Below are 27,500 nucleotides of genomic sequence, written 5' to 3'. Positions count from 1 at the left end.
GTGTCCACGCGCCAGTTGTGAACACAGCTGAAGAATAGGACAGTAGTGCCTATTACAAGATGCTCCGTTGCCACATCATCAAAGGCTCGCAACCTGCCATAATTGTCAAGCCGAAATAGCTCAGTTGGGAGAGCGTTAGACTGAAGATCTAAAGGTCCCTGGTTCAATCCCGGGTTTCGGCACTTCTTTTTCTTCTTTTTTTCTGCTTCAGCCCAGCTCACCCAGATGAATTATGGCAGAAATAAAGAGGATATGAAGCTCCAGTGAGTCCTAACGTTGGGAGTATGATTCTTTCTCAAGCACATGTGCTATCCTGCTTGCATTGCACATACTGTAAAAGCAGAAACTTTCGGTGGTGTAATATTTTCGGTATTCTCCAAAATCGGCGGTTCAGTGGAGGGAAATTTTCGGTAAAACCCGTTTTCCAGGTAAGTGTACTAGTACTACCGTAAAGTACCGCCAGAGCTCCCCGTCTCGCGAGAGCGCCCCACCTTGATTTTACAGCCTGCGAAAGGAAAATCGTATGGCAGAGTGCAACGAAGTTTGTACGATGTGAGACTCTTAGTGTACTACAAGGTCACGCTTGGCAGGTTTTTGTGTGGAGCTTGTGTCCGCTCGAAGGTACGGATTGACTGCAAAACGTGCAATATGTGTACAAGGTTCATGTCGTATGACCTACAGACAGCAGACCACCTCCACAATACGACCACGAAAGGATGAGATGGTGGGGCGCTCTGGCGGTACTTTACGGTACATGTATACAGTACCGGTAGTACCGAAATTTTTGGTGCGCTTTATTTTCGGTAAAAATTGTTGGCACCGAAGTTTAATACCGAAAATAAAACACCACCGAAAATTTCTGCTTTTACAGTACGTGTGGGTATGTGGGTACGTGAGGTCCAGTGTTTGCAGGTCTTGGACGGCACAGCGCCCTGCAACAGTGCACAGTCCAGTGTTTGCAGGTCTGGCACTGCACAGTGCCCTGCACCAGTGTACAGCCCAGTTTTTGCAGGTCTGGGACTGTGTAGCAGACTGCACCAGCGCACAGCCCAGCAGTATCCACAAATCTGGGACTGAACAGCACCCGGCACTAAACTAACTCACTCAATCAGATTTCATTAAGATGCACTGGACATACACACAAAGCTATCAGATTTCATTACGATGCACTGGACATACACACAAAGCTCCCATTCCCAAACTGTGAACACCGTCGTCTCGCACTCACTTGATAAAGAGCTTGGCCTTGACTTTGAGAATCCTCTGCAGATGACGTATCGCCGTGCAGCAGTGCTCCTGGGTTCCCAGTGCTGATGCGTCCTGGTGTGCCATGCGCAGGCTCAACAAAAAGTTCACCTACACATACACACGTGCACAAAAAACGCACATGGACGTATACACACAGACAGGCCACAAACATAAACACACACACACGCACACACACACACACACACACACACAGACAGACGCACAGACACACAGACACACAGACAGACAGACACACACACACACAAGCACACACATATACACACTTGCTCAGGACAAAGGAGAGTGCGGCATGGTCTATCTCTCAGGTGTGTAGCCTGATGACTGCACGGAGCAAGAAACTCAGAGTTGCAACGAGCTAGCCTTGCTCCACTGTTGTTTTACCGTGATATGCAAACGTATGCAGCTACACACAGACCAACTATGTACAGAGCAACTATGCACAGGCCAATGATGCACAGAACAGCTATGCACAGAACAACCATGCACAGAACAACCATGCACAGAACAACCATGCACAGACCGACCATGCACAGAACAGCCAGGCACCGAACAACCATGCACAGAACAGCCATGCACAGAACAACCATGCACAGAACAGCCATGCACAGAACAACAATGCACAAAACAGCCATACACAGAACAACTATGCACAGAACAACCATGCACCGAACAACCATGCACCGAACAACCATGCACCAAACAACCACGCACAGACTCCAGACACCTCTCCTCGGTTGCAAGCTGTCCACAACCGTGTACTCACAAGTATCTCTATAGCAAACATGTCGACGAGGGACTCTTCCTCACGGAGCACTGTGTAGATATGGTTGAAGGCCAGTGCTGCTCCGAGACGCTTGAAAGCACTCGGATGCAGAGCTAGGCTGAACAGACGCTGTACCACAGACAGAGAGACAGACAGACAGACAGACAGACAGGGCAGACAGGACAGACAGGACAGACAGACAGACAGACAGACAGACAGACAGACAGACAGACAGACAGACAGACAGATAGACAGACAGACAGAAAGACAGAATACACACACACACACACACACACACACACACACACACACACACACACACACACACACACATCAGATATGGCGTATGAGTATTGCAAAAGATACAGTGTATGAGTAAAAAGAGTATTGGATTATGAGCATAAAACTCTGAGTGATGGCACTGCAGACGTTTGCACACTACGCACACGTGCATGCGCATGTGTGTATGTGTGTGTACGTGTGTGTATGTGTGTGTGTACGTGTACGTGTGTACGTGTGTGTACATGCGTTTGTAAGGCAATGTCCATTACCTTCAGTAGTGACTTGGTGTTGATGGGGCTCTTCTCCAGCTGCTGTGCTGAGCTCTGCTTGATGGACCAGGTCAGGAACTCGCACACACAGCTGGCCGAGAAGTCACGCAGCTGTGTGTTCTCCGCCTGCACCAGACCGTCCAGGATCACGTCCAGCAGCACCATGGTCTCCGTGCTCTCAAACGTACGGTTGCTGGTCAGCCAGTGGATCAGCTGAAACACTAGCGGACGAAAGAGCTGAACGGCAACCTGCAATGGATGGACAACGCGCAAACATACGATGCGCAAACATGCAACGTACAAACACACAACGTGCAAAAACAAAACAAAAAATGTGAAAACACACAACGCACAAACACACAACACGCAAGCACGCAATGCGCAAACGCAATGCGCAAACACGCACCGCACAACATGGCATTGCACAACTTGCAAACATCTTGCACCTACATTGTATGTGGAAACCCCCACTTGCCATAGACATGTGCTTGGTCACCAGAACCGGCGGAGGTTACAGGGACTTTGGTGCATCCCAGTGCTACATATTCGCAAAGTTCTGGTCCAGAGCACCATCAGTATTTCATGTCATCGAGGGCACCAGCCATAATGGAATAACAGATTGGACAAAACCCGAAATGCAAAGTTTTTAAACTAAATGCTACGGTACAAGGAGGTTAACTACATGCAATAGGGATCGTGACAACAACAAAGTTAACAAAAGTTAACATCCACCTTTAGGACGATGTATAGCAAGACACAGAATCCAAGAGCAAGAACGTACCAGCTCCACATCACACGCCAGTTGCATGAACACCGGGAATACTCGCTTGTACAGCTTGCCCATCGGACTCTGCACAGCGGAAACAGGCACGCGCAAGCATACGTACACACATGCACACACATGCGCACACATACATACACACACATACACACACACATACACACATACACATACACACACACACACACACATACACATACACGTACACACACACACACACAAACAGAAGGTAAGCAGCAGCATTCGGCTGTTGAAAATTCTGCGTAAAATTGACTACATTACCACCACCACTGTTGCACTCTGTGGCTGACCACAAAGTGCAACAATGGTGTGTAGTCAATTTACACAGAATAGATAATTACAGAACAACAAGGACAACTAAGGCTTGTTTGCTGCTACTTAAAGTTTCATGCTTACGCAATCATCACGCAACATGAGGATGGGGTGCCGACCATGCCGGTATATATGTATATGCCAGGAGAGGGTGGGTCTTGTAGCGCTGTATGAAAAGCTGTGTGTGAATGTGGGGGCTGTATAAGGTTCAGGGCTAGAGGTGTTATTTTAGGCAGGAGGATGTGCGCAGAGTGTGTGATTGTTGTAGGCACGGGGCTGTAGAGGCAGTGACAGGGCTAGCCATGCAATGGTAGCGCAGAATGTGTGGCTGGTGCGGGCAGGAGGTAGTGAGCAAGGTGTGTGGATGTTGTAGGTAGAGGTTGTAGAGGTAATGGCAGCGCTAGCAGTGTGATGTTAGCGCAGAGTGCATGTATATATATATGCAGAATGGATAATTACAAGTCTGTTTTCTGGTGATCGCTGTGCGATGAGTGCGTGAAACTCGGAGTAAAAACACTTTTTTCATCCTCTTATTATTGTTTGAACTAGCTCTGCCTTTTGGTATTGAGTGCTCAATTGGACAGCCTGGAACCTCTCTGTTTTAATTACAAGTATATATAGCAAAGACTCCTACGTAAAGTACATACTATCCGTTTGGAAAAGCAAAAAATAAGCACACAAACACACGCACGGCCGCACGAGCTTCTGCTGCTGCTGCTGCTGCTGCTGCTGCTGCTGCTGCTGAGTCAAAGAGCAGTGTAAGCTGATACTCCTGGCCACACTCCACCCTCAGGCCTACATACTCCTCACCACACTCCACTCTCAGGCCTACATACTCCTGGCCCCACTTCACCCTCAGGCTTACATACTCCTCGCCACACTCCACCCTCAGGCCTACATACCTCTGGACCTGCAGCACCGTCCTAGAAAATGTTGACTCTCACCTTTTCAGCGCCGTCTGGTTGGCGTGATCCCTTGCCTATCATGTAGACAGCCAGTGAGTGGAGACACTCACATGCCACAACCTATAGTGTACATGCACACATGTGTGCAGATGTATGTACATACACACACATAGTCACATACACATATGTACATGCACGCATAAGTGCGTACCCACGCATGCACGTACACACACACACACACACAGGTACACACACACACACACACACATGCACACACACACACACACACACACACACACACACACACACACACACACACACACACACACACACACACTCACGCATGCGCACACACATACACATGCATGCACACACGCACGCGCGCACACATACACACAAACACACATACACACATACACACACACACACACACACACACACAAACACACACACACACACAAACACAGTTAATAAGCTGTGATAGATAGATCTGGGGCAGGTAATTGGGAACAGGAATGAATGCTCCCTCTGGAAAAGAACATGCAATTAATTGCAGGTGCCAATTCGAGCTCATAAGATTTTCGTGGGCGATAAAATATATACCAGTACAAACAATCAGAAACACACAAACACAAAATGCCCAACTGACTGGCTGCCAATTGACTGGCTGCCCAATTGACTGATTACGCACTCAGCTGACTGCCCAACTGACTGGCTGCACCATTGACTGACCAGCCGAACACCCGCAAGGGAACAAACCTTGGTCTGCCGATCACTGGATGACGTTGCAAGTTCTACAATCCGGGGCAAGAACGGATCTGACAGCAGGAAGACAACGCTCACACACAAGTACAAATACACACATACGCACATGGGTGTACACACACCCACACACCCACATCCACGCGTGCGCGCACGCGCGCACACACACACACACACACACACACACACACACACGCGCGCACGCACACAAACGCACACACACACAAACAATCACCATACATGGACAAAACACGGTGGTGGTGACTCTCTTTGCATGAAAACACCTGAGACCTGTTGCCAAGAACACCCTACCTACACCCCCAACAACCCACCTTGGGCAAGAACTAGAAAAAAGAGAGAAAAAAAAGACTACAAACAAATCACAGATTAGCAGATAAACAGACAGAAAAAGTAGTGTGGGGGGGGGGGGTGCAATGTGTACTATGAACAACTAACCCAGGTGAATATTGGGCTTGATGTCAATGAAGGGCACGGCGAACTCCAGGCGACGCTTGCTGTCCCACGCCACAGCGGATGTGGCAGCCGGGGACAACGTCCCTGCACCGCCAGCCGCCGGTCCGCTGTTGGACAGTGATGATGACGATGCGGAAGAGGATGTGTCATCGGCCCTGCCGCGCACAAGTTGCAGGCTGGTGTGGCCGCCCAGAGAACCCAGCAAATGAACAATACGATGACGCACTCGGGTCAGAGCCGGCTCGTCACCCTAGAGAGGCCACGCAATTCACAACCCACCCACAGTCAGAATGTACAAACAAACAACACAATTGCAAACAGAAGAAGAAAAAAGTTGAGTCCAGATACATGTACCAGTGGTGTGCAACTCGACTATGGGTGCTGTCCTGACACGATTGCAAGCTGCTAGCAAAGAGAGGACTCGACTATGGGTGCTGTCCTGACACGATTGCAAGTTGCTAGCAAAGAGAGGAGATGGCACGAAACCAAGCAAGGTTTTGCATATCAGTTCTAGAACACAGCGGATCGTAGTCCTGCCCGAAAACAAAACAAAAAAACAGGTCCTGACCATGCGCAACACCCGCATGCCCCTGCTCAGCACTGGGTCATACACAGTCCTGCCCAAAAGCAGATCATGGACCTGCCCCACCTCTGGGTCAAGGCCCCGCCCAACACCAGGGCATGGCTCTGCCCCACAATAGGTCATAGTCCTGCCCAACACCAGGTCATGTATAGTCCTGCCCAACAGCGGATCATGGCCCTGCCCAACACCAGGTCATAGTCCTGCCCAACACCAGGTCATGGTCCCGGCCAATATCTGGATGGCCTCGCTCTGCGACATATCATCGTACTGGCCAAAGAGAGCGGCACTCCATTTCACACATGTTACAGTCGGTCACAATAACAGATAAGTGTACCTTGTTGTTCTTGCTCAAAGCGCGCAGGACTCGCAGTGGCAACTTGCGTCCGTGTGCGGTCGTTTGACGTTTTGACTTCAATACCATAACAGTGAGCTTGCGCTTCTCCGCAGCATCAGCACCTTCCGTTACTGAAGATACACACACAGACAGACACACACAGACACACACAGACACACGCGCGCACGCACGCACATGCACACACACACACACGCACGCACGCACGCACGCACGCACGCACGCACGCACGCACACACACACACACACACACACACAAACACACACACACACACACACACACACACACACAGGTGTGAAACAAACTTGGCTGCTTCACATCACGAACATACAGATTTGTTGCCAGAAGAAGCAACTAGAATCCAGAGGGCAAGCCATCATCCAACATCGACTGACATTGCATGGGAAACAACTTAAAAAGAGGATTCGAGATTCAGGCACTAAAAGGCTGCCAGTATAAAATTGCTCAGTAGAGGGGATGGACAGGTTTTACTGTGGACCATGTACCATATAGTACCGCCAGAGTGCCCCGCCCCGTCTCGCCAGAGCACCCCGTCTCGCCAGAGCGCCCCGTCTCGCCAGAGCGCCCCGCCCCGTCTCGCCAGAGCGCCCCGTCTCGCCAGAACGCCCCCGTCTCACCAGAACGCCCCCGTCTCGCCAGAGCGCCCCGTCTCGCCAGAGCGCCCCCGTCTCGCCAGAGCGCCCCCGTCTCGCCAGAGCGCCCCCGTCTCGCCAGAGCGCCCCCGTCTCGCCAGAGCGCCCCGTCTCGCCAGAGCGCCCAGTCTCGCTAGAGCGCCCCGTCTCGCCAGAGCGCCCCCGTCTCGCCAGAGCGCCCCGTCTCGCCAGAGCGCCCCGTCTCTCCAGAGCGCCCCCGTCTCGCCAGAGCGCCCCCGTCTCGCCAGAGCGCCCCCGTCTCGCCAGAGCGCCCCCGTCTCGCCAGAGCGCCCCGTCTCGCCAGAGCGCCCCGCCCCGTCTCGCCAGAGCGCCCCATCTCGCCAGAGCGCCCCGTCTCGCCAGAGCGCCCCGTCTCGCCAGAGCGCCCCCGTCTCGCCAGAGCGCCCCCGTCTCGCCAGAGCGCCCCGTCTCGCCAGAGTGCCCCGTCTCGCCAGAGTGACCCGTCTCGCCAGAGTGACCCGTCTCGCCAGAGTGACCCGTCTCGCCAGAGTGACCCGTCTCGCCAGAGCGCCCCGTCTCGCCAGAGTGACCCGTCTCGCCAGAGTGACCCGTCTCGCCAGAGCGCCCCGTCTCGCCAGAGCACCCCGTCTCGCCAGAGCACCCCGTCTCGCCAGAGCGCCCCCGTCTCGCCAGAGCGCCCCCGTCTCGCCAGAGCGCCCCCGTCTCGCCAGAGCGCCCCGTCTCGCCAGAGCGCTCCGTCTCGCCAGAGCGCCCCGTCTCGCCAGAGCGCCCCGTCTCGCCAGAGCGCCCCGTCTCGCCAGAGCGCCCCGTCTCGCCAGAGCGCCCTGTCTCGCCAGAGTGCCCCGTCTTGCGAGAGCGCCCCACCTTGATTTTACGGCCAAGGGAAGGAAAAGGTATGGCAGAGTGCTACTAAGTTCGTCCGGTGTGAGAACTTTAGCGTACTAAGGTCACACTTTGCATGTTCTTGCATGGAGCTCGCATCAGCTCGAAGGTAAATTGAGTACGGATTGACTCCACAACATGCAATGTGTGTACAAGGTCCGTGTCGCTTGACCTTCAGACAGGACACCACCTCCACAAGACGACCACGGAAGGACGAGACGGCGGGGCGCTCATGTGGTACTTTACGGTACTGCTATTCAAGTACTCTTGCCCCTACCTGTTTGCGGCGTTGTACGCAGGTAGTCGTCCAAACATGGCAGAATACTGCCGAATAGCGGCTGCATTTGCTTTGTCAGACGATTGCTCCACGTCTCCATGGCATCGAGAGCAGCCTCGGCAAGCGGCAGATAGCTCAGACCCAGCTGTAACGCAAGCTGCAAGAAAACAACACACAACACAAGGTGAGCAGGAAATTGAAAAAGGAAAGGAAAAAACAAGTCATTGGTTTGAGGGAAATATGCAAACGGGAAAGTCTGAAGAAAACATTGACTGTCACCACCAGAACAATTGTAACAGTTTTGCTATGCACATTGTGTAAGAGGCATCGTCACTACGCATTGCCCAATATGTAATGGTCAAGTCTTCACAGCGCAGGTAGACTGGTCCATGAAGGGAATTTCCCTTATACCTGTAGCAAACGGAACCTGTCCATGAAGGGAACTCCCTAATTCCAGTAGCATACAGTATCAGTCCATGACAGGGAACTCCCCTAGTCCCAATAGCAAACTGCACCTGTCCATGAAAGGTATACAGGACCGATCCATGAAAGGGAATTCCCCTATCTCGGTAGCATGCACACTGACGATTGTGCTCACCTGCAGAGAAGGAACGAGACGCTCTGTATCCATGGCAACAAGCTCCACGGGCAACGCCAGCACAAACTGGAGGCATGAGGCGAGTAGATCGTCTTTGTACTGGCGACACCGTATCAGAACCTGCCATTAGAGCAGACATGCACACAACACCAAATACATACATGTACAAGATGGAACAACAACCAGTGGCCATGAACAACTCAACTCGCACTTGTTTGTTCCTGATTACCAGCCGCATACAAATATAAATTGCACTCACTGACATTTTCAGATCTCGGTCGTAAAGTTTCAGTGCGCTCACTTGACCGAAAGGTCACACTTGATTGCAATGCAATCCCTTTTTCTTTCGAACTTTCGCGTTGCTAAACGTCCCTTTTAGTGAGTTTCTGCTACACGGTAAACCGTACCATAGTATGTATGGAAACTTTGCCGCGGTTCGAGATCAAGTTTCACACGGATTTTTTCATACGGTTTTTCCGTGTGAAGCGCACTTCACACCGACTGGTCCAAACTGAGCGCACAGGGTACATGTGGCGGGAAGTTAGAGCATGCTACGCACAGCAGAACCGGCGCAACGTACGAAAAACCCGTGTCCAACTGCACTGCAGTTGACACAGAGTTTGGTACGTAGTTCCGTGTAGCAGAAACTCACTATTATCTAAAAAAAAAGAAGAAAGAAAGATGTGACTTCTATTTGGGGGAATACTGTTTGGTAAAGAAAAGAGAAAAAAATGAGTGTCAGAAGTGGGATTCGAACCCACGCCCACATACGTGGACCAGAAGGCTCCAATCTGCATTGACTGCAGAAGGTACACAAGACCTTGAGTCTGGCGCCTTAGACCGCTCGGCCATCCTGACACAGGACAACGCTACTGGGTGTGGGAAAGTCCATGAGAGTTTCATCTTGATTGACCGATTGCATGTATTAAGTACAAAAGGCGATGAATGTAGTTTTGTAGATTTTTCGTATTTTTATTCATGGCTTCCCCATACGTCTTGGCTTGATACGAGGTGTCTCCGCGTACCGGAAAGTCTTGTATAAAAGCCGCACCTAAATAAAAGCCGACCTCGAATAGAAGCCGCACTTTTGGAAACATCAAATCGCACATAAGCCGCCCTTGTATAGTGGCCGCGGCTTCAAAATGTGACACTACGCTCACTCTTACTGTCCTTGATCAGTAGATTGTACAAGCTACACTACATCCACTGTCGTATGTATAACTGAGCCACACGGGAATGTAAACTCGTGGCGTTGATCAGATATCAACAGACGAAATGTGTAGAAAAAGATGCGTAACCAAACCGATTTGTGCTGAAATGGCTGTGATGCCGGCGATATTGAGCATACCTGTATATTGAGCATACCTGTATTCAACGAACCAGAATACTGGTACTACAATTCACATACAAGCCTGTCTAGCAAAAAAGCCTGCGAAAGTTCCCTAAAAAGTCAAAAATTATAGCCTCGGCGTTTATACACGAGTTCACGGTACGTATCGCAATTGTACATCGCAACCACAGTAGTCGAAGCAAAGGAAAGGATTGTAGAAAAAACTCCACACATCGCAGCTGTCAAGAAAGGTGTTGCACACTCTTGTCATGAATAGTGTAGCCCTGAGAATATTGAGAACATTGATAAAAATAAAAAGCCACGTTTCTAATCGAGATGATTCTGGTGTAAAAAAGAAAAAAAATGAGTGTCAGAAGTGGGATTCGAACCCACGCCCACATACGTGGACCAGAAGGCTCCCAATCTGCATTGACTGCAGAAGGTACACAGGACCTTGAGTCTGGCGCCTTAGACCGCTCGGCCATCCTGACACAGGACAACAACATCAATGCTGAATACAACCATAATTTCGGCTAGGGCGTCCGGCAATGACAGGTTTTACCAAGAGTACATAACCCCCCAGAGTGTGCAACGCCTGATCCAGCTCTGCATAGGGTCTTGGTCGAGCGGAATCGGATCTTTGCGTCATAATACCGTACAAATCTGAGGGGAACCCGGGGAGTCGCGGGTACTCTTGGATCAAAAACAATGGTGCCCTGCCTCGAGACCGGCCTTGCACTGGTGTGGAGTGTACGCATGACATCAGAAGATCCGATTCCGCTCGACCAAGACCCTATGCAGAGCTGGATCGGCGTTGCACACTCTGGGGGGTTATGTACTCTTGGTTTTACTGAACTCTAGCCCACACGTAGTGGAGTCACTACGTAAAAGCCAGTAGAGTACACTGTATTTGGCAAATGCTTGTTCTTTGACGCTCAATGGAAAAACACATCAGTCGGAGTACCACTCACTTAAACAGTTACTGTAGTTCTCTCAACAAGTATACGCCACTACCTGGGGCGTAGCTGGTCCCCCTTTTAGGGAGGGGGGGGTACATGGATACATGGGTGTAGGATAGCTGGCGCATGTCATTCATGATCATCACGTGCATGCTGAACCTAGGTCGAAACTTTTTTTGAAGGGGGGGGGGGGCACGTACCCCCCCCCCCGTATTCATGGTCATCATGTGCATGCTGAACCTAGGTCAACACTTTTAGGGGGTGGGGGGCACAAGTGCCCCCCGTGCCCCATGCAGGCTACGCGCCTGGCTACCCCTAATGGTCTCTCAACTGTAGCGGCCGTCAATAAAGAATACTGCTTACCTCGGCAGTGAACTTCTGCAGCAGTGCGAAGCATTGGTGAACAGCCGATGAGCTGGATGCTGTGTCCATAGCGTCGTCACCCACTTCCTGCGCTTGACATTCCTATCAGGACATATAGACGGACGGACGGACGGACGGGTGGACGGGCGGGTTGACAAACAGCCAGACACACAGACTTCATAGATCAGTATTCGTCAGTATCAAGAAAGATAGTGAGACAGATACCGTATTCTCCGGAGTACATGTATAAGTCCAGGGATCGATTTACTTTGATTTTTTTGCATAGCAGTCACTGCTACACAGTTTTACAATTGACCAGCAACTCCCAGTATTGATTAGCAGTTTTCCTTTTACATTTATAGCTGTACAATAGCAGGATTTCGTACAGAAGAGGACAATAGCTGCAGTTGCTATTTGCTTTTCCAAGCGAATGTTCGACCCGAAGATTTACGTTAGAGTTTTCGCTTGGGCACGTTACATGTTCAGCGTCCATCCGACTTCGAGTTCTTCACAACACAATGTCCTTCAACAGGGCAGTTCCACTGATTCCTTCGACAAAGAAACCTCAGGAAAGCGCTCAAACGATCGTGACATTTTGTGCAAAGCGCATCGAATTTCGCTTTTCTCCTTTTCTTTATCGAAACGAATCGACATTCCTGGCGCGTCCAGTTCTTTGTCCCTCTTCTGGACAGTGAATCACTGATCAGATTCACTGACATGTTCGCTAGATGAGACTAAGAACCGTCTACTTCAACTGTGCCTTGTCGAACAGAAACAAACTGAGCTTGACAGTGAAAGAAGAAAGGAGAACATCAGGAAAAGTCACCGCCGCGTACAAAACTTCAGAAGACTGCAGTCGCGTACGACCAGTGCTAGTGCAGTGTCCAAAATCGAAAGAGCGCGATCCGCGACCCGCGCGCGGACTGAGCAGGACAGGCCAGTTGAGTTGGTTGGAGTAGTAAAATACTACTCCCTAGTCAGCAGTGTGTACAACAGTCGCATGCCAACTGCACACAACTGGTCTTCGTAGTGCATCGCAGTTTTGGGCGATAAAAAACTAAAATCGAATCGCAGCCAGTGAATTTTGATTCGCAAACTGCGATGCGAACCCGGATAAATCGATCCCTGAAGTCGCACTTTAAACACTAGGAATTCCCCCAAAAGAAGTCGTGGAGCGGCTTATATTACCATGGTCAAATTAATGGTGGTAAATGGGGGAAGATTGATAAATATGATGGCAAAGACACACCTGGCAATGTGGCGGTAAACACACCATATTTATCAACCATAAGTACAGCTGCAGTGGTGTCTTCAACTTCATTCTCCCGAGTCAAACGGGGAAGATATCTGTATTTTATGACGAAAAATCTTGGTGCGGCATATACTCCGGAAAATACGGAAAACAGACAGAACACATGCCTAGAAACATACGCACACACGTAGCCAAAGCAGACGAGTTAACTTGACGAACCACCATGGCATGCTAGATGCCAGGGCTGAATCACCATGATATGCAAGACTGCGACTAAAAGAGCGTATACACAGTGGGTTCTGAAAATTTTTTTCCTTTCACACATACATTTCACATTTCACATTTATCTCTGACGTGGGCGTTCCCATTGCAGTTATCTATCACCAACAAAAGAATGGTTACCGCACAGTTTGTTCTCTTGGTTTCGGTATACGCAGTAGAGTTCTTCCTATGTCCACACACACACACACACACACACACACACTGCTCAGCACCACAACGAGCAGAGCTTACTTACAAAGAAGGCAAAACTAGGTTTCGCTTCGCCTGCTCTGTGAAAAAGCAGACATTTGGAATTGTCGACATAAAGACACATACAGATGATGCTGGGTGATGTGTTTGACCAGCGAGCTCACCTTGAAATACGATATCCTGCTGCAGATCTTCATGGCAACCAACAATAGCTTGTAGAAACCACTGACGAGAGGGTATCTGGATATACACATGCACAGACACATGCAAACGCACGCGCACACATGCACACACACATGTAAACGCACGTGCACCCATGTACACACATGCGCACACACACACATGCACAAAATACACACGCAAACACACAAACGCACACACACACACACAGCATATCACATACACACGAACAAACGAATGCACACACACACACACACACACACACACAGAGGCTATAACAGGCGATACGACTGACGTGTCCATGGTGCACATCAAACACATAGAAAAGTGAGATTGCACAAGACTTCCGCACTGGCTTCCGAGGCATCATTGACATTAATGTGAGATTGAAATCCACATGCTTTCCCAAACTTGACCGGAAGCAGTCTCGCAGCTTAGCACGCCTACAGACCTTGCAGAGTTGATGTACTCGTACGGACTGTAGAGTACTTACTTGCTAGAGTGCACGATGAGCTGTCGACAGAACGGCAACACCCAGTCACTGAAGAACGGCGTGCGAACACGCGGCAGCAACCAGCTGAGACACAAGCAACACACAGGACAAAAACCAAAGCAAACTTACTACCTCTAGCTGTCTCTTCAGTATGTAGCTGCTCACATTGCTCAGCATATCCCCATAGCCCCATTGTACCCGGCTCACATTGCTCAGCATATCCCCATAGCCCCATTGTGCCCTGCTCACATTGCTCAGCATATCCCCATAGTCCCATTGTGTTCACTCAGTGTGATAAACTCTTTATTAGCATCGTTACTATTTTATCACTCAGCTAAATTGTGATTTCTCTTTATCCGATCCCCGTGTCCCTATTCCTTCTTCTCTTATTGGCCACAGGCCATCGTGAGAATAAAATGTTTCAAACGATAGCGATGAACAAATGACGAGCAACACAAGCAACCCACGCGGATAACAAGAGCAATGAACAAACAACGAAGTGGACCAACACTACTTTTTTTTTATTGATACGGCTTTTACGGCGTTAGTAACTTTCAAGTCGGAATTTCCATGTAAAAGAACATTTCGACGTGAAGCAGCAGGGAAGAGTTCCAAGCGACTAGGAGAAATAAAGTAAACCATCAGAATACAGTCAGACCTCGCATAACCGCATACATTCGTTTTCCACAACAAATACCCGCATAGGCGAGGGAACCGGATGATCGGACACCGGCTATGTTGGATGCATCACGTACTTCCTCCGCGTCATCGAAATTGTCGCAGTTTGACTAGTGACTTGTCACTTGTTACTGACAACTCCATAAGCTAAACCATTCAAAAATTATAACACAGTATGACAGTCTGAAGAGTAGAGTAACGTTCCAGGACAGTTGGACTGAGAGTTTTCACGCCGAGATGAAGTCTTCGTCGTCGCTGATGTCAATGGACGCAAAAATATCGTTCCGAAATATTTCAAGGAAGGTTGAAAGTTGGTCGCGCCTCATCTCAAACGCTTTGACTTTCTCAACAGGACAAGAGCCGCTATGCTTGTCGTCTGCTAGCTCTGGATGATTTCTACTTCACCACCAACGAAGTATGAATACACGATCGTTGCGAGGTCGGTTTATTACCCTCGGCGGAATCACCTCGATCTTGAAATGAACTTTTTTTAGCCGTGGCATGCCCATTTATTTTAGCTGTGTGGTCACAGCTCGTGCAGGTAAGTGTACTATCACGTCCAGCGCGACCTCTTTTTCAACATCACTGGTACAGCACCTGCGCGTGCATCACTAGCACTACGTGTAGAGTCTACACGGCTCTTGCAGGTACAATCATGTACTGAGTGTCTCAGCCAGAGCGACACATTTTATCGCTGTTGCATGCATTTAGTTTGCTGACCCCTCGATGTTTCTCCAAGCGCTGCCACTTGTTCCACGAAGTCATTCTCACCCCAGCTAAGGTAAAACAGTGATGAGGCTTGAGTGAATGGCCATAGGCACGAGAAATGTGCAGGCTGCAACGCCTGACTGATCTCAGCGAGTTGAAATTATCGTCGCAGCGACATCAGCGAAGAAATTGCGTCTAGTTCAAATACTTCAGCTTCCAATTTCAGAAATTAGAACTTTGCCGTCACTCTATACTGAGGACTATCGCCTATGTCCGATTCCTTGCCTGTATCACGAGTGCTGGTGAGTAAATACCCCGTTTTATGTCAAAAGTCAAACTGCGACAATTTCGATGACGCGGAGGAAGTACTCATATGCTGTAAATCTGTAACCAGCTATTTTCTTCCGGGTGGAGAGGGATCCGGAAAAAGAGGACCGGATAAGCGAGGTCTGACTGTATTGTACCGGGTCCTAGAAATGTGTGTACTTCATTGACAAGGTACTGGCTCAATGTGGTCCACAGTGTGTAGCCTCGGTACAGCACACCCAAATGATTGGTATACGGCAATGATTGGTACATGTATACGGCAATGGTTCTAGCCCATACTCATATCTCTCTCTCCCTCTCTCTCTCCTATCCAGACCTCGACGTTACAGGCACCTCGGTCTACCAGGCAGCCTGCGGGTGAGTTTTAGTGGAAATATTACAACTCTTTCAGCCAATATTGGTGGAAATAGTGACATCAAATGCCAAATATACGGCCCGTCCGCCGTCAAAACGAGCATGATTCAGAGTTACGAACACTTCAATGTTGTGGGCAGTGCCCGGTCCCGGAGTGCCACACACACACAGGCACACGCGCGCATGCATGCACGCACGCACACGCACACACACACACACACACACACACACACACGCACGCACACACACACGTACACACACAAGTGCGTACCGGCAGAGCTCGACCAGGTTGAGGAAGATCTGGAAGTCCTTGGGCATGCGTGCCTGTCGACCGGCCGTCGGGTCAGAGCTAGCGGCGACTGCCTCATCCTCCGTCACCGCAGCAGCAGCAGTGGCAGTGTCTGCACCACTCTGTCCCTTGTTCTGGCCTTCGTCTGTGCTCTCGTCAGTTACCTCCAACTGAGATCAGCACAAGCACAAAGAAAAATTTCAGAAAATTTCAACGGTTTTTAGAACATGTACGGCAGAGAGGAAACTCTTTATGAAAAATCTGCAAAATATAAAAATCTGCAAAATATTCATGTGCTCCACCCCCCCCCCCCAAAAAAATAAAAAAATAGGCAGAAATGTTGAGCTTGATTTTTGCGAGCAAACAACTTTCTTACTCCTACCCAAAGTGTGGTATTCACGGAAATGTTGAGTTGATCTCGGGGACATCGGGGACATCAGGGACATCGTGGAGATCGGGGACATCGGGGACATCGGGGAGATCGGGGACATCGGAAAGCATTACATGATGGTACAGTCTGTAAAAGACTTTTAAAAGTGCATGTGCTCGTTCTGCAGCGTGCACGGACCTTCCTCAACAAGATTTAAACCCTACAGGTAAAAGCATGTTGTCTCCTCACTAGCGGAGTGTCCAGGGCAAACACTGCATGGTCAATACCGTAGTGATCATAGCATGTCCAATGGACACCCCTGAACCTAGATATGGAGTAGACAACAGCAGAGTTCCAAGTAACAGTTCCGGTGGGTAAGGGGTAATCGCAAACGTTTTTTGTTTTGTCGTCCCTGAAACGAACATCGTTCATTTCGTACTCGGACCCCCTCCCCTCCCTCTGAAATGAACGCAGCTTGCTATGCTGGACGACCAAACTTGCATGCATTTACATGTATACGCACAGTGTCTGCCGACTCGCGATTTTGCCCCCCCCCCCCCCCCCCACACACACACACACATGAGTGATGTTGCTTTCAGGGGCGACAAAAAAAAAACGTTTGCGACGACCCCTAAGAATGCTCTGCACCCACCTCGCCATCCAGGCCCACCATGCGCGTGGACGACAAGTCCAGCTTGTCGAGCAGCTTGAGAATGGAGGCGATCAGCTCATCGTACAGTGTGCGCTCCACCAGCTTCTGCTGCTCCCTAGCGGCCCAGAGCAACTGAAGGCCCTGCAGAACACACAAACAATGAAAGCAAAGTACAGGGTCTATCTACCCTTGCTAGTAGATAACCCGAGGGGGGGGGGGTGGGGGGAGGTTCAAATTGGTTGTCTTATAACGAGCATAATCTACTATGCGGACGTGAATGTACGCGTTTCAGGCGTCAGGGAATTTCTGATCGTTGTCTACTAATGAGGTTTGTATTGTAACCAATGTCGTACTATCGAGGGTTGACCTGTACAGCTGTGGACAGGGACGTTCAGTGGAATAACAGTGGCAGATGCACCAAATGTCTACTTATCCCTGGGCGGAGAGCTCACACAACAAACAACTACGGTATTTTCAGAAATTAGCGCCGGTCTTTTATTACCACCTGTCTGAAATTAGCGTCACATCATTTCAGGGCTTTTGTGTGGATATTTTTCAAATTGGGTAACATTTTAGGGCTCGCAAACCACTAAGCGCCTCGGCCTGTATTGGTGAAAACACAGTAAATGATGACTGCGTACCAGATGTACACAGACTCTGTGCCAACAAGAGCTTCCATTTTGGCAGTTTTTGATCGGATAGATCCTTTCACACGGAAAAGGAAATACACTGACTCATACCTCATCAGTTATCTGGACACCGAACTTACAGGCACTTTCATCCTGGGCACCCTTCGGGCGAGTTTCAGTGGAAATATTACCACTCTTCTGTAATTTTGTGTGGAAATGGTGACGTCATATGCCGTATCTATGGCCCTTCCCCATCAAAATGTACATGTGTGTGATTCGGAGTTACGGACACTTCAAAGTTACGGACAGTGCCCGGTCCCCGACCACCCGGATAAGCGAGGTATGGGTGTACATTTCATTCACTCTCGACTTGAAGTTGTTGTTCAGTCTACGGCCCCGGGCAGGTGGCATGCCGCAAAGCAGAGCACAAGTGGTTACTGTAAAACATGTAATTTTAGGTGCATTAAAATTTCGGTGCCAGGGACCTGCCAGGTTTCCGGTGTAATGTAGAATTAGGTGACCAGGGTTCCCTTCACATACAGTGCATACTCTAGTGCCTGTTAGGTGTAATTTAAATTTAGGTGCCTGGTTTCTCTACCGAAATCACAGAAATTAAAGTTACACCGAAAATTGTATGTTTTACAGTATTACTGCACCTTGCTGTGCGGTGCTTCAATCATATGATACCACAGCTGTGTGTAGTCCAAGTAGGAACGAGGACGAGATGAACTGTCGCCAACCCCCACCACCGAGCCATCGGCCGATATCGTCACCTGCATATACATTGCAGATGCACACACACACACGCAAGAATGCAGGCATATGCAAGCGGGCACATACACGCAAGCGGGCACATACACGCATGCACGTACGCATGTACGCATGCCGCACACACACACACACACACACACACAAGCATACACGCACAAACACACACGCAAACACACACACACACACACACACACACACACACACACACATACACACACACGCAGGCCATGCATGCGAAGAAAACACATTCTTCGCACAAGGTCCAGTAGCATACACACCACCGTATCAAAATGCAAGTACAAGTCAGGGGGGGGGGGGGGGGGGGAGGTACGACTAAGTTAAAATCGTAATGAACTGATTGATAACCTTGTTTACTGCTGAGGAGGTTTATGTGTACTCGCTATATCATACCCAGCGTATAAAGGTCTATGGTATGGCCGGACCACTCAAACACTGCTTCCGGCGGTGGTCCTGTACACGTAGTAGTAATATATTGACTCACCTCGTCGAGGAGTACGGGATGAGAGCAGGAGCGGATCAGACCTTGGTAAGCTACAGGCAATGTACACATAAGCACCGGGATAGCAGATACACAGAGAGACTCAGCAGGAACCCCGCAATACATGACTCAACTTGCTACTGTTGTTGTTCTCTTCCATTCTATGTAGGCATATGCACTTTCATAAAATAAAAAATTAAAATAAATAAATAAAAACCTGCTGGGCCCCTCACTAACAACCCACCAGCCCCGGGACCTCACAATCGAATCCCCAAGCTATGAGTTGAACTTACAATATGACACCGGGTGTTGCCATGCTACAGGTACGCCCCCCGCCCAAACGAAAGGCAGTCAGCAACTCATCATTCACTTGCTTTACAAACGGCGTGACCTTTCTGTCGACAACAAAGTCAGCGCTCGTTTTACGAGTGCTGTAACCTTTCTGGCGGCCCCAGCCCATGCACCCCCTGAACAGAACAGCACCGGGAGATGGTAAAAGTTCAACAGGTCCTCAGGCTACTTACTGATGTGCGACAGGAAGGAGCTGAGTACGGATGTGTGAGGTGCCAATGCCAGCATGACCTTGGACAATGCACGGTAGCATTGTGTGTGGTAGCCAACTGCAAAGCGCGGGTACTGGTCCATCAGTAGCACTACCAACTTCTCCAGAGACACCACGGAGGTTTCCGACACCTGCACCAAATACAAAAGAGTGACAGAAAGAAACACCACCGATCGCCTTGCGCTCCGGGAACATCCTCTGGTGCCGCTTAAACGAGCACACACAGATATGCATCCACGCACATCACCCCCCAACATACACCAACACACCAACACACGCACACACGCACGCACACACACAGACTCACACACATCCGCTCGTGCACACACACACACACACACACACACACACACACACCATTTGACCATTGGACGCCCATCGCCGGAGGCGATGATAGCGATGCTACAGCAGAAGCCATAGCAACTTGTGCTGGGACCGCACCATTCAACAGCTTGCAAGGCTGAAGAATTGACCGACACACACACACACACACACACACACACACACACACACACAGCGATTCAAGTAACTTAGGTGCTCAGACAGGCACCAGTGGGTAGAGCAGGTGCAGACTTACATCGTTCATCTCACGCAGAATATTAGCCAAGGCGTCCAGGAAACTGGGCAAGTGAGACAGCTTGTCCTCGAACAAGTCTTCCTCACTGGGCAGAACACGACAGGTTAGGACACGCCAGAGAAGAGTGGAATGAATGACATCATCGACCATGCTTTGCATTGAGTTGCACGCCAATGAACGACATCATCGACCATGCTTTGCATTGAGTTGCACGCCCATGAATGACATCATCAACCATGCTTTGCATTGAGTTGCATGCCAATGAATGACATCATCGACCATGCTTTGCATTGAGTTGCACGCCAATGAATGACATCATCGACCATGCTTTGCATTGAGTTGCACGCCAATGAATGACGTCATCGACCATGCTTTGCATTAGTGTTGAAACTAATAATCGAATAATCGAATAATTTACTTGGTCCGCGTCAGTGATATTGTCGCTTATCTTTCAGCTTTGTTTATATGTCGCCAATGCTTACTTGGCAGCCCATTTCATCCCAATTTTGGTTAGCAAGTTAGTTTGCTAGTACCTGAAAGGTCTAGCTAGAGTTCGAGTGGATTTCGAGAGCGACAGGTGGGTGATTCTGATTGATACAGCGCCGCATCAAAATAGATTATCTTGTTACGCTGTGCAGGCAAGAGCAGCGCAAGCCACAAGAAAGTAATCGGCTACTCGGAATCAGCTCCATTTTGCTGAACGGCCGAGATCGCTCACCTCAGGGATCGCTCATCAAGCTGAGATCGCACCTCCCTTACCTCCAGCTCCTCGCTCGGAGTATCCAGCGCGTCGTGGAGATTTGCAAGTACATGACTGTACTGAACGCGTCGTCGTCGTTCAAAATAAAATCTTTCAAAGAACGGCGTCTGATTTGAACCACACAGGCTGCCGTGCTGCCCAGGCGAAGTCCTATAGAGAAGGCGACCGTCACGATCGACTTCTCTTTAGAAAATAGCCAGGCAGCGGAGAGGAAGAGAGATGAGCTTGCAAAAGCAAGAGAGTCGATCCCGAGCAAAAATATTTGTCGCCAGCGCCGAGAGCAGCGACGAGGAGGACCGAAAAAAGTAGGAACCCTTCCTTGGACAATAAATTCCTCGCAGCTAGTTGTCATTCTATACCTTACCGTCCATCGTACCAAGTTTTATCACTTCAAGTGCACGCGTTTATGTCCAAAGTCTAAGTTCAAATTGTCAAAAGATAAGCGACAATATTGCTGACGCGGACCAAGTAGAATATTCGTGGGGTGAACGAATAATCGAATAGTCGTAGGAATTATCAGAAATCGAAAAAAAAAAAAAAAAAAAAAAGAAAAAATGATCTATGCTCAGTGCTGACCCTCCTGATATTTGCACTGCGTAGATCTGCTCGTAGTATTTCTTCTCAATCTCATCTCCTCCAAGTTTTAATCTCCTATCGGTATCTACAAGTAATATTTCTGTTCTTTCCATACGAGGGAAACATGGATGCAGTGAATGTGATTTTCGGTCTTTGACCACTTTCGACCAAGACCCTATGCAGAGCTGTATCAGGCGTTGCACACTCTGGGGGTTTATGTACTCTTGGCGGTACAGGTTAACCGGTTTTGCACCTCCACATAACAAAATCCGATAATCAGCAAAAAAATCAAAAAAAACTACTTAAAAAGTGCTGAAAAAGTGTTGAAAAATGCCATCATGTGTATGATAGAATATAGATTATTCGTTCGATGGAGGGCGAAATTATTCGATAGATTATTCGTTCGAAGAATCCGTGTTCGGTTTAAACACAACTTTGCATTGAGTTGCACGCCAATGAATGACATCATCGACCATGCTTTGCATTGAGTTGCACGCCAATGAATGACATCATCGACCATGCTTTGCATTGAGTTGCACGCCTATGACTGACACCGTTGTGCATGACGTGTACGGAGGGGCAAAATAGTGATGACATCATCGCAGGTGCGGGTAAAACAAGGGCGGACTAGTACAGAACGTTGTGCATCTGTACAACGTACATGAGGACTGCTGTAATTTCACAAATTTTCGGTGTATTTTTATTTTCGGTACTTTCGGTGCACCTGTTTCATACCTAAAATTTCAATACACCGAACAAACACTAACACACATAATCCAATAGGGACCTGCTTCTCCGTACCGAAAATTTCTGAACACCTAACCTAGCCTGTTGCCCTCATACCGAAAATATTGAGCACCGAAAGTTTCTGAAATTAGAGTATACGACCGCCACTAGTAATTTTCATGACGTGCATTCTAATTTCCTACGCTAAGCCAGCCAGCATGCACACAAGTTGGAGAGTGCCACTATTCAGATTCGCTGTAACCAGTGACTCCATGCCCTTAGGCATTCAGCAGACAACCCAGAAGACTAAAATATTACAGTAATTTGCGAGTGTGCAATTGACTACGTGGAAGTGCTACCAAGCTATCCTCGCACACTCCTCGTTAGAGTCTCCTAAACTCCTTGTCCAGTGAGGACTACTGTGCTAGCTATCATATCTGTTGCTAGAGGGATGTGTAGCTGAAACAAACAGATGTGATCAAGAGTAGATAAACAAGAGTGTGCAACTCCGGGATGGGATGGCTCACTGCGAAATTTTTCGTTGACGTCATCTTTTCTGAAAATCATGAGTCATGCCGCACGACGCACGTGCTGCGAGTAGTTCGGGGAAGTTTTGCCTCGAGCACTTGGCCGGGCTATACGTTCGCTTAACCCTTTGGAGTCCGTAACTTTTTTGCTTCCGCAGAATTTGTGGCAGTCACGAAAATGCGCACTCCATTTCCAACATAACTTTGGTCCTACTTCACCGATTTTGAAGATCTTGCGCTCGTTGGAAAGCTCTTGATGAGAGAAATACAATGAGCCCAAACTCGCCAAGAGCACTTTTCATTGTCCGCCACAACGCACCCCAAACGCGAGTCCAGCTCCAGATCTGAGACGAAATCGGTCTCCTGTACCCATTTCACTGAATCTTGCTCGGAACTGTTCACTTTTTTTTTAGTAGAAGCTTACCTTGCCGTGACTTCGCGCCGCGCCGCGCCTGTCATGAAGCTGGGAAAATCCCTTTTTTTCACGCACCGCTGACTCGCAGCACGCAGCGCAGAAAATTCGAAATGTTTGATCGCTCGCCGCTCACTCAAACTAAATCGGAGAGACTTCGGACCTGTTCGAGGTGATAGCTGAGAGTTTTCTCTACCATCTAGACCCTTCGATTGTTGTATTTGGTCATGATTTGGTCGAGAACCGAAAGTTTGACTGCGCCCACATGCATACAAAATGCCCATGGTTCGAAATCGAACCATGGACTCCAAAGGGTTAACTTGCCATTTTACCTGATGAATTCGCAGCCTCGAGTTTTCACAGCCGATGCCAATCGGAAAATTTGCAGTCAGTACACCAAGCGCATGAACCTGTGAACTCAAACATCGTGCTTTTGTCACCTTTTGGAATCAGCTCGTCGTTTTGTCTTCTTGTTCAAATTCTCAAGCGAAGGACTAAAGGGACAAGGACTACGTGTAGGGCCTTGTCCCTGTAGTCCTTTGCGTTTCTCAATCTTTGGTTGGTCCTACTTCTCCTATTTCGCACCATCGTAGTCTCGGGCAGACTACCTGCGGAGACGGATCATTCTTATTCTTATCTCTCAGTGGAAGAAAGTATCGTTGTGGCCTTTGGTGATTCACAGGTGGAAAACACCTGCAGCGAAGCGCTCGTCAGCCACCAAAGGGTTGCTGTCCACGAGTCGTGGGTGAAATATCGCGCAGTGGAAAAGTTGAGCACGAACCCCAATGTTGAGACTCTCGCAGTCTCGGCACCCAGTCTTGATCAGTTGAACATCACTTGAAGTCGTGTCCGGCCGGAGGAAAGTGAACGGCGTACTTTCGACCTCAGCAAAAAACCCGTACACGGAAAAAACTACAGGAGCGGGAGTGTATTCGTTTTTGAAAACACAAACTCGCGATGAAGGCCGGTACCCAGCACGTGCTCTCACATTGCCCTGTGCCAGTTGCGTGTGCTCTGTACGACACACGTCGTGTTTTCTGAAAAAGGTGACGTCAACAAAAAATTCCGCCGTGGCCAACAAAAAATTCCGCTGTGGGCTGGGGTATCTGCAGATTGTGCAGAAGAGATGCGGAGTTGCACACTCTTGTTTATCTACTCTTGATATGAGGCATAGCGCTAGAGACGCATCCTCCCAGGCCAGGGCAGGGCAGAGCAGGGCATGGGGAAGGGCAGGGCAGGACAGGGCACGGCACGGCAGGGCAGGGCCAGGCAGGCTAGGTTGGCAGGCTAAACAACAAACAGACAGAGACGAGAGAGAGGCAGGGAGAGGGACAGCCACCTTGAACACGGCTGGCTGGCTGGCCAGTGGAGCATGCACATTTCTTTCACGGTTCATGTGAGACTTGGCTGGAGGTCTGGTTTTGCGCATCTGTAGGGACGCCACAACCCTGTATGGATGAAGGCACAGATGCATGCACAGTTTGGCCATCACTAAAAGAAATGTTTTCATCCAGAACCTTACGTGACAAACAAGTGCTCGCTGCGCTGAATCATGTCGTTGAACATGAACTGCAAATCTTTACTGGTCATAAAGCGACGGCAGGGCTGCTCGCAGTAACAACAACAACAGCAGCAACAGCAGCAGCAGCAGCAGCAGCAGCAAAGAAATCACAAAGAGGAAAGACGATGAGTACCATAGGACAACACAGGGCAAACAAGAGACGGAGTGGATATGCTGGTGACCAGAAAAGTCTAGAATGGACTCTTCTGTAGAACAAACTTGACAGGAATTACAAGAGGTGATCCCATTGCCTTCCACAGACAAGACAACAACTGTCAAAAATAAGAGAGGGAAAGGGAGAGGGGAGGGGGCAGAAGGGGGCACACACGCACACGCGCAGACGCGCAGACGCGCGCACACGCACACGCGCACACGCACACGCACACACACACACACACACACACACACTGACCTCGGCAAAGTAGCCATAGCCTCGAATAGCTATTGAGATTTCCTTTGTATCACTTTCCTGCGAGTTGATAATGGAGCGAAAACTGTCGATAAACACCTGAACAGAAAGTTACCAACACACACACACACACACACACACACACGTATGCACGTGCACGTGCACATACACACACACACACGTATGCACGTGCACACACGCATGTGCACACACACACACACACACACATGCACACGCGTGCACACACACACACGTGCACACACACACAATGATAGAGTATAATAATTACAGCAAGAAAGCGACTGTTGAACAATGGTTACACATGTCGCCACTAACCTTGAACAATTCAATGTCCGCGCTGCTGCCAGGATCCAGGTTCTGAGCGACCTGTACAGTTTTAAAGAAAGAGCGGTACAACACATAGACACACACGCACACACAGACACATAGACACACACACACACACACACATACACACACAGAATGACGCACACATCGACAATGACATCAATTTTTGGTATTCTTAACCCATACATGTAACGACCATCTAAGCCATCCGCATATCAGAAGTTAGTCTGTACCAGATATCGTGTTCGGGTACTTGTCTCAAAGTAACCATAGGCACTACCGGTATACGATGTAGTGTTACCATAGAAACAACAAGTTCCGTTGCATTCAACAAAAATCCATAACACCCCGAGAGTGTGCAACTGGCATTGACCCAGCACCTGGCGAAACTCCTACATTACGTCGCGCACATCGCGCACACCGGGGTAGATTTCGCAACCCTGTGATTTCAGGGAAACTGTGATTGGAATTGCTTCTAGCTCTAGCCCTCCAGGGGGGGGGGGGGGGCAGGGCAGAGGAGAAGGGCAAAGGGGAAGGGGGGGCACTAAACAAAGGGTCGACCATAGATAATGTATAACGCTGGCCAACTAAACCGGGAATCATCCCCGGGTTAACACTGATGTTTTTCATACATCCCATGGTAAACACTTGACATGTATATCAGGGACATTGGACACGGTACGGTCACTACGGTATTGACCGTACCACTTTTTGCCCCAGGTACCCCGTGAATTAATAAAATACACTGATCTGGGATCGAAATTTCCAAAATGTTGGGCGCAACCACCCCTCCTCCACGAGTAAATTTTACTTCAGATGGCCGACCGTACAACACAAAAATTCCTTCCGATGCCCCTGTATATACAGTCAAATCTCGTTAGGACGGACGCTGAACTTTCCTTTAGTACGAACTAGGGCCAATCCAAGGGTTGGCCAGGCATCATATCAAGTCAAAATTATTCGTTTACGACGAACCCTGTACGGCGAACTTTCGTGAAGACGAACTAATTTCAAGCGTGATTTGAACAAAATCAGCCTGTAGTACGACCTTTCGGTCCCCGTGGGTGCGTTGGCTGTAGTTTTTTTCCGATAGTCGAGGCCTCTTGTACCTCTTGTACTGGCAAAACATAGCAGAGGCCAGTGTACTGGACATGTACAGCAGAGGGCAGTGTACTGGACATGTACAGCAGAGGACAGTGTACTGGATATGTACAACAGATACTAGCTGGTTCTGCATGTACACTAGAAGCAAGTGCTGCACCAGACGCTGCGAGCACTGCAAGAAACCCTTGGCCACTTTGCTGGCTACTAATAGCAATGCGCTGGGCTAGTTTAGACTCTATAGTCTAGAGGACTGGAGCAACACTGAAAACGACAACTCAACTGTTCAGTGTGGTTAGTAGTCAGCCACACATTGACAAGCATCATGCCACACACTGACAAGCATCATGCAGCTAGACGCTGACAAGCATCATGGAGCCAGACACTGACAGTCACCATGGTGCTAGACACTGAACTGGTGCTAGCACTTCTTAGGATTTCATAGAGAAC

General features: G+C 49.1%; 1 protein-coding gene and 3 non-coding genes across 4 annotated transcripts in view; 1 reads left to right on the top strand and 3 right to left on the bottom strand.

The window, feature by feature from the left end:
- The window catches only part of LOC135811291 (DNA-dependent protein kinase catalytic subunit-like), a 174,372-nt gene that overhangs the window by 117,162 nt on the left and 29,710 nt on the right, over positions 1-27,500 (bottom strand). The window contains exons 10-31 of the mRNA XM_065324508.1: positions 25,938-25,988; positions 25,605-25,700; positions 25,154-25,236; positions 20,631-20,715; positions 20,016-20,184; positions 19,495-19,544; positions 18,878-18,994; positions 17,593-17,733; positions 16,553-16,740; positions 14,215-14,298; positions 13,706-13,781; positions 11,819-11,920; positions 9,167-9,286; positions 8,569-8,725; positions 6,756-6,886; positions 5,821-6,088; positions 5,362-5,420; positions 4,642-4,722; positions 3,365-3,433; positions 2,584-2,832; positions 2,033-2,161; positions 1,229-1,356 (exon numbers count right to left, since the gene is read on the bottom strand). Of these exons, the coding sequence (XP_065180580.1) occupies positions 1,229-1,356; positions 2,033-2,161; positions 2,584-2,832; positions 3,365-3,433; positions 4,642-4,722; positions 5,362-5,420; positions 5,821-6,088; positions 6,756-6,886; positions 8,569-8,725; positions 9,167-9,286; positions 11,819-11,920; positions 13,706-13,781; positions 14,215-14,298; positions 16,553-16,740; positions 17,593-17,733; positions 18,878-18,994; positions 19,495-19,544; positions 20,016-20,184; positions 20,631-20,715; positions 25,154-25,236; positions 25,605-25,700; positions 25,938-25,988 (2,633 nt within the window). The remainder of the gene's footprint in view (positions 1-1,228; positions 1,357-2,032; positions 2,162-2,583; positions 2,833-3,364; positions 3,434-4,641; positions 4,723-5,361; positions 5,421-5,820; positions 6,089-6,755; positions 6,887-8,568; positions 8,726-9,166; positions 9,287-11,818; positions 11,921-13,705; positions 13,782-14,214; positions 14,299-16,552; positions 16,741-17,592; positions 17,734-18,877; positions 18,995-19,494; positions 19,545-20,015; positions 20,185-20,630; positions 20,716-25,153; positions 25,237-25,604; positions 25,701-25,937; positions 25,989-27,500) is intronic.
- Trnaf-gaa (transfer RNA phenylalanine (anticodon GAA)) lies at positions 110-182 on the top strand. The gene has a single exon. It is a non-coding gene; the product is annotated as a tRNA-Phe (tRNA).
- Positions 9,903-10,024, bottom strand: Trnal-caa (transfer RNA leucine (anticodon CAA)). Its single transcript has 2 exons — positions 9,987-10,024; positions 9,903-9,948 (listed from the first exon to the last, which is right to left on the bottom strand). It is a non-coding gene; the product is annotated as a tRNA-Leu (tRNA).
- Trnal-caa (transfer RNA leucine (anticodon CAA)) lies at positions 10,865-10,987 on the bottom strand. The gene is made up of 2 exons: positions 10,950-10,987; positions 10,865-10,910 (listed from the first exon to the last, which is right to left on the bottom strand). It is a non-coding gene; the product is annotated as a tRNA-Leu (tRNA).

Source organism: Sycon ciliatum, chromosome 3, assembly GCF_964019385.1.
Source record: "Sycon ciliatum chromosome 3, ocSycCili1.1, whole genome shotgun sequence".
In the NCBI taxonomy this organism is placed as follows: domain Eukaryota; kingdom Metazoa; phylum Porifera; class Calcarea; order Leucosolenida; family Sycettidae; genus Sycon; species Sycon ciliatum.
The sequence above is the reverse complement of the archived record's forward strand: the minus strand, read 5'-3'. Positions and strand labels throughout refer to the sequence as shown.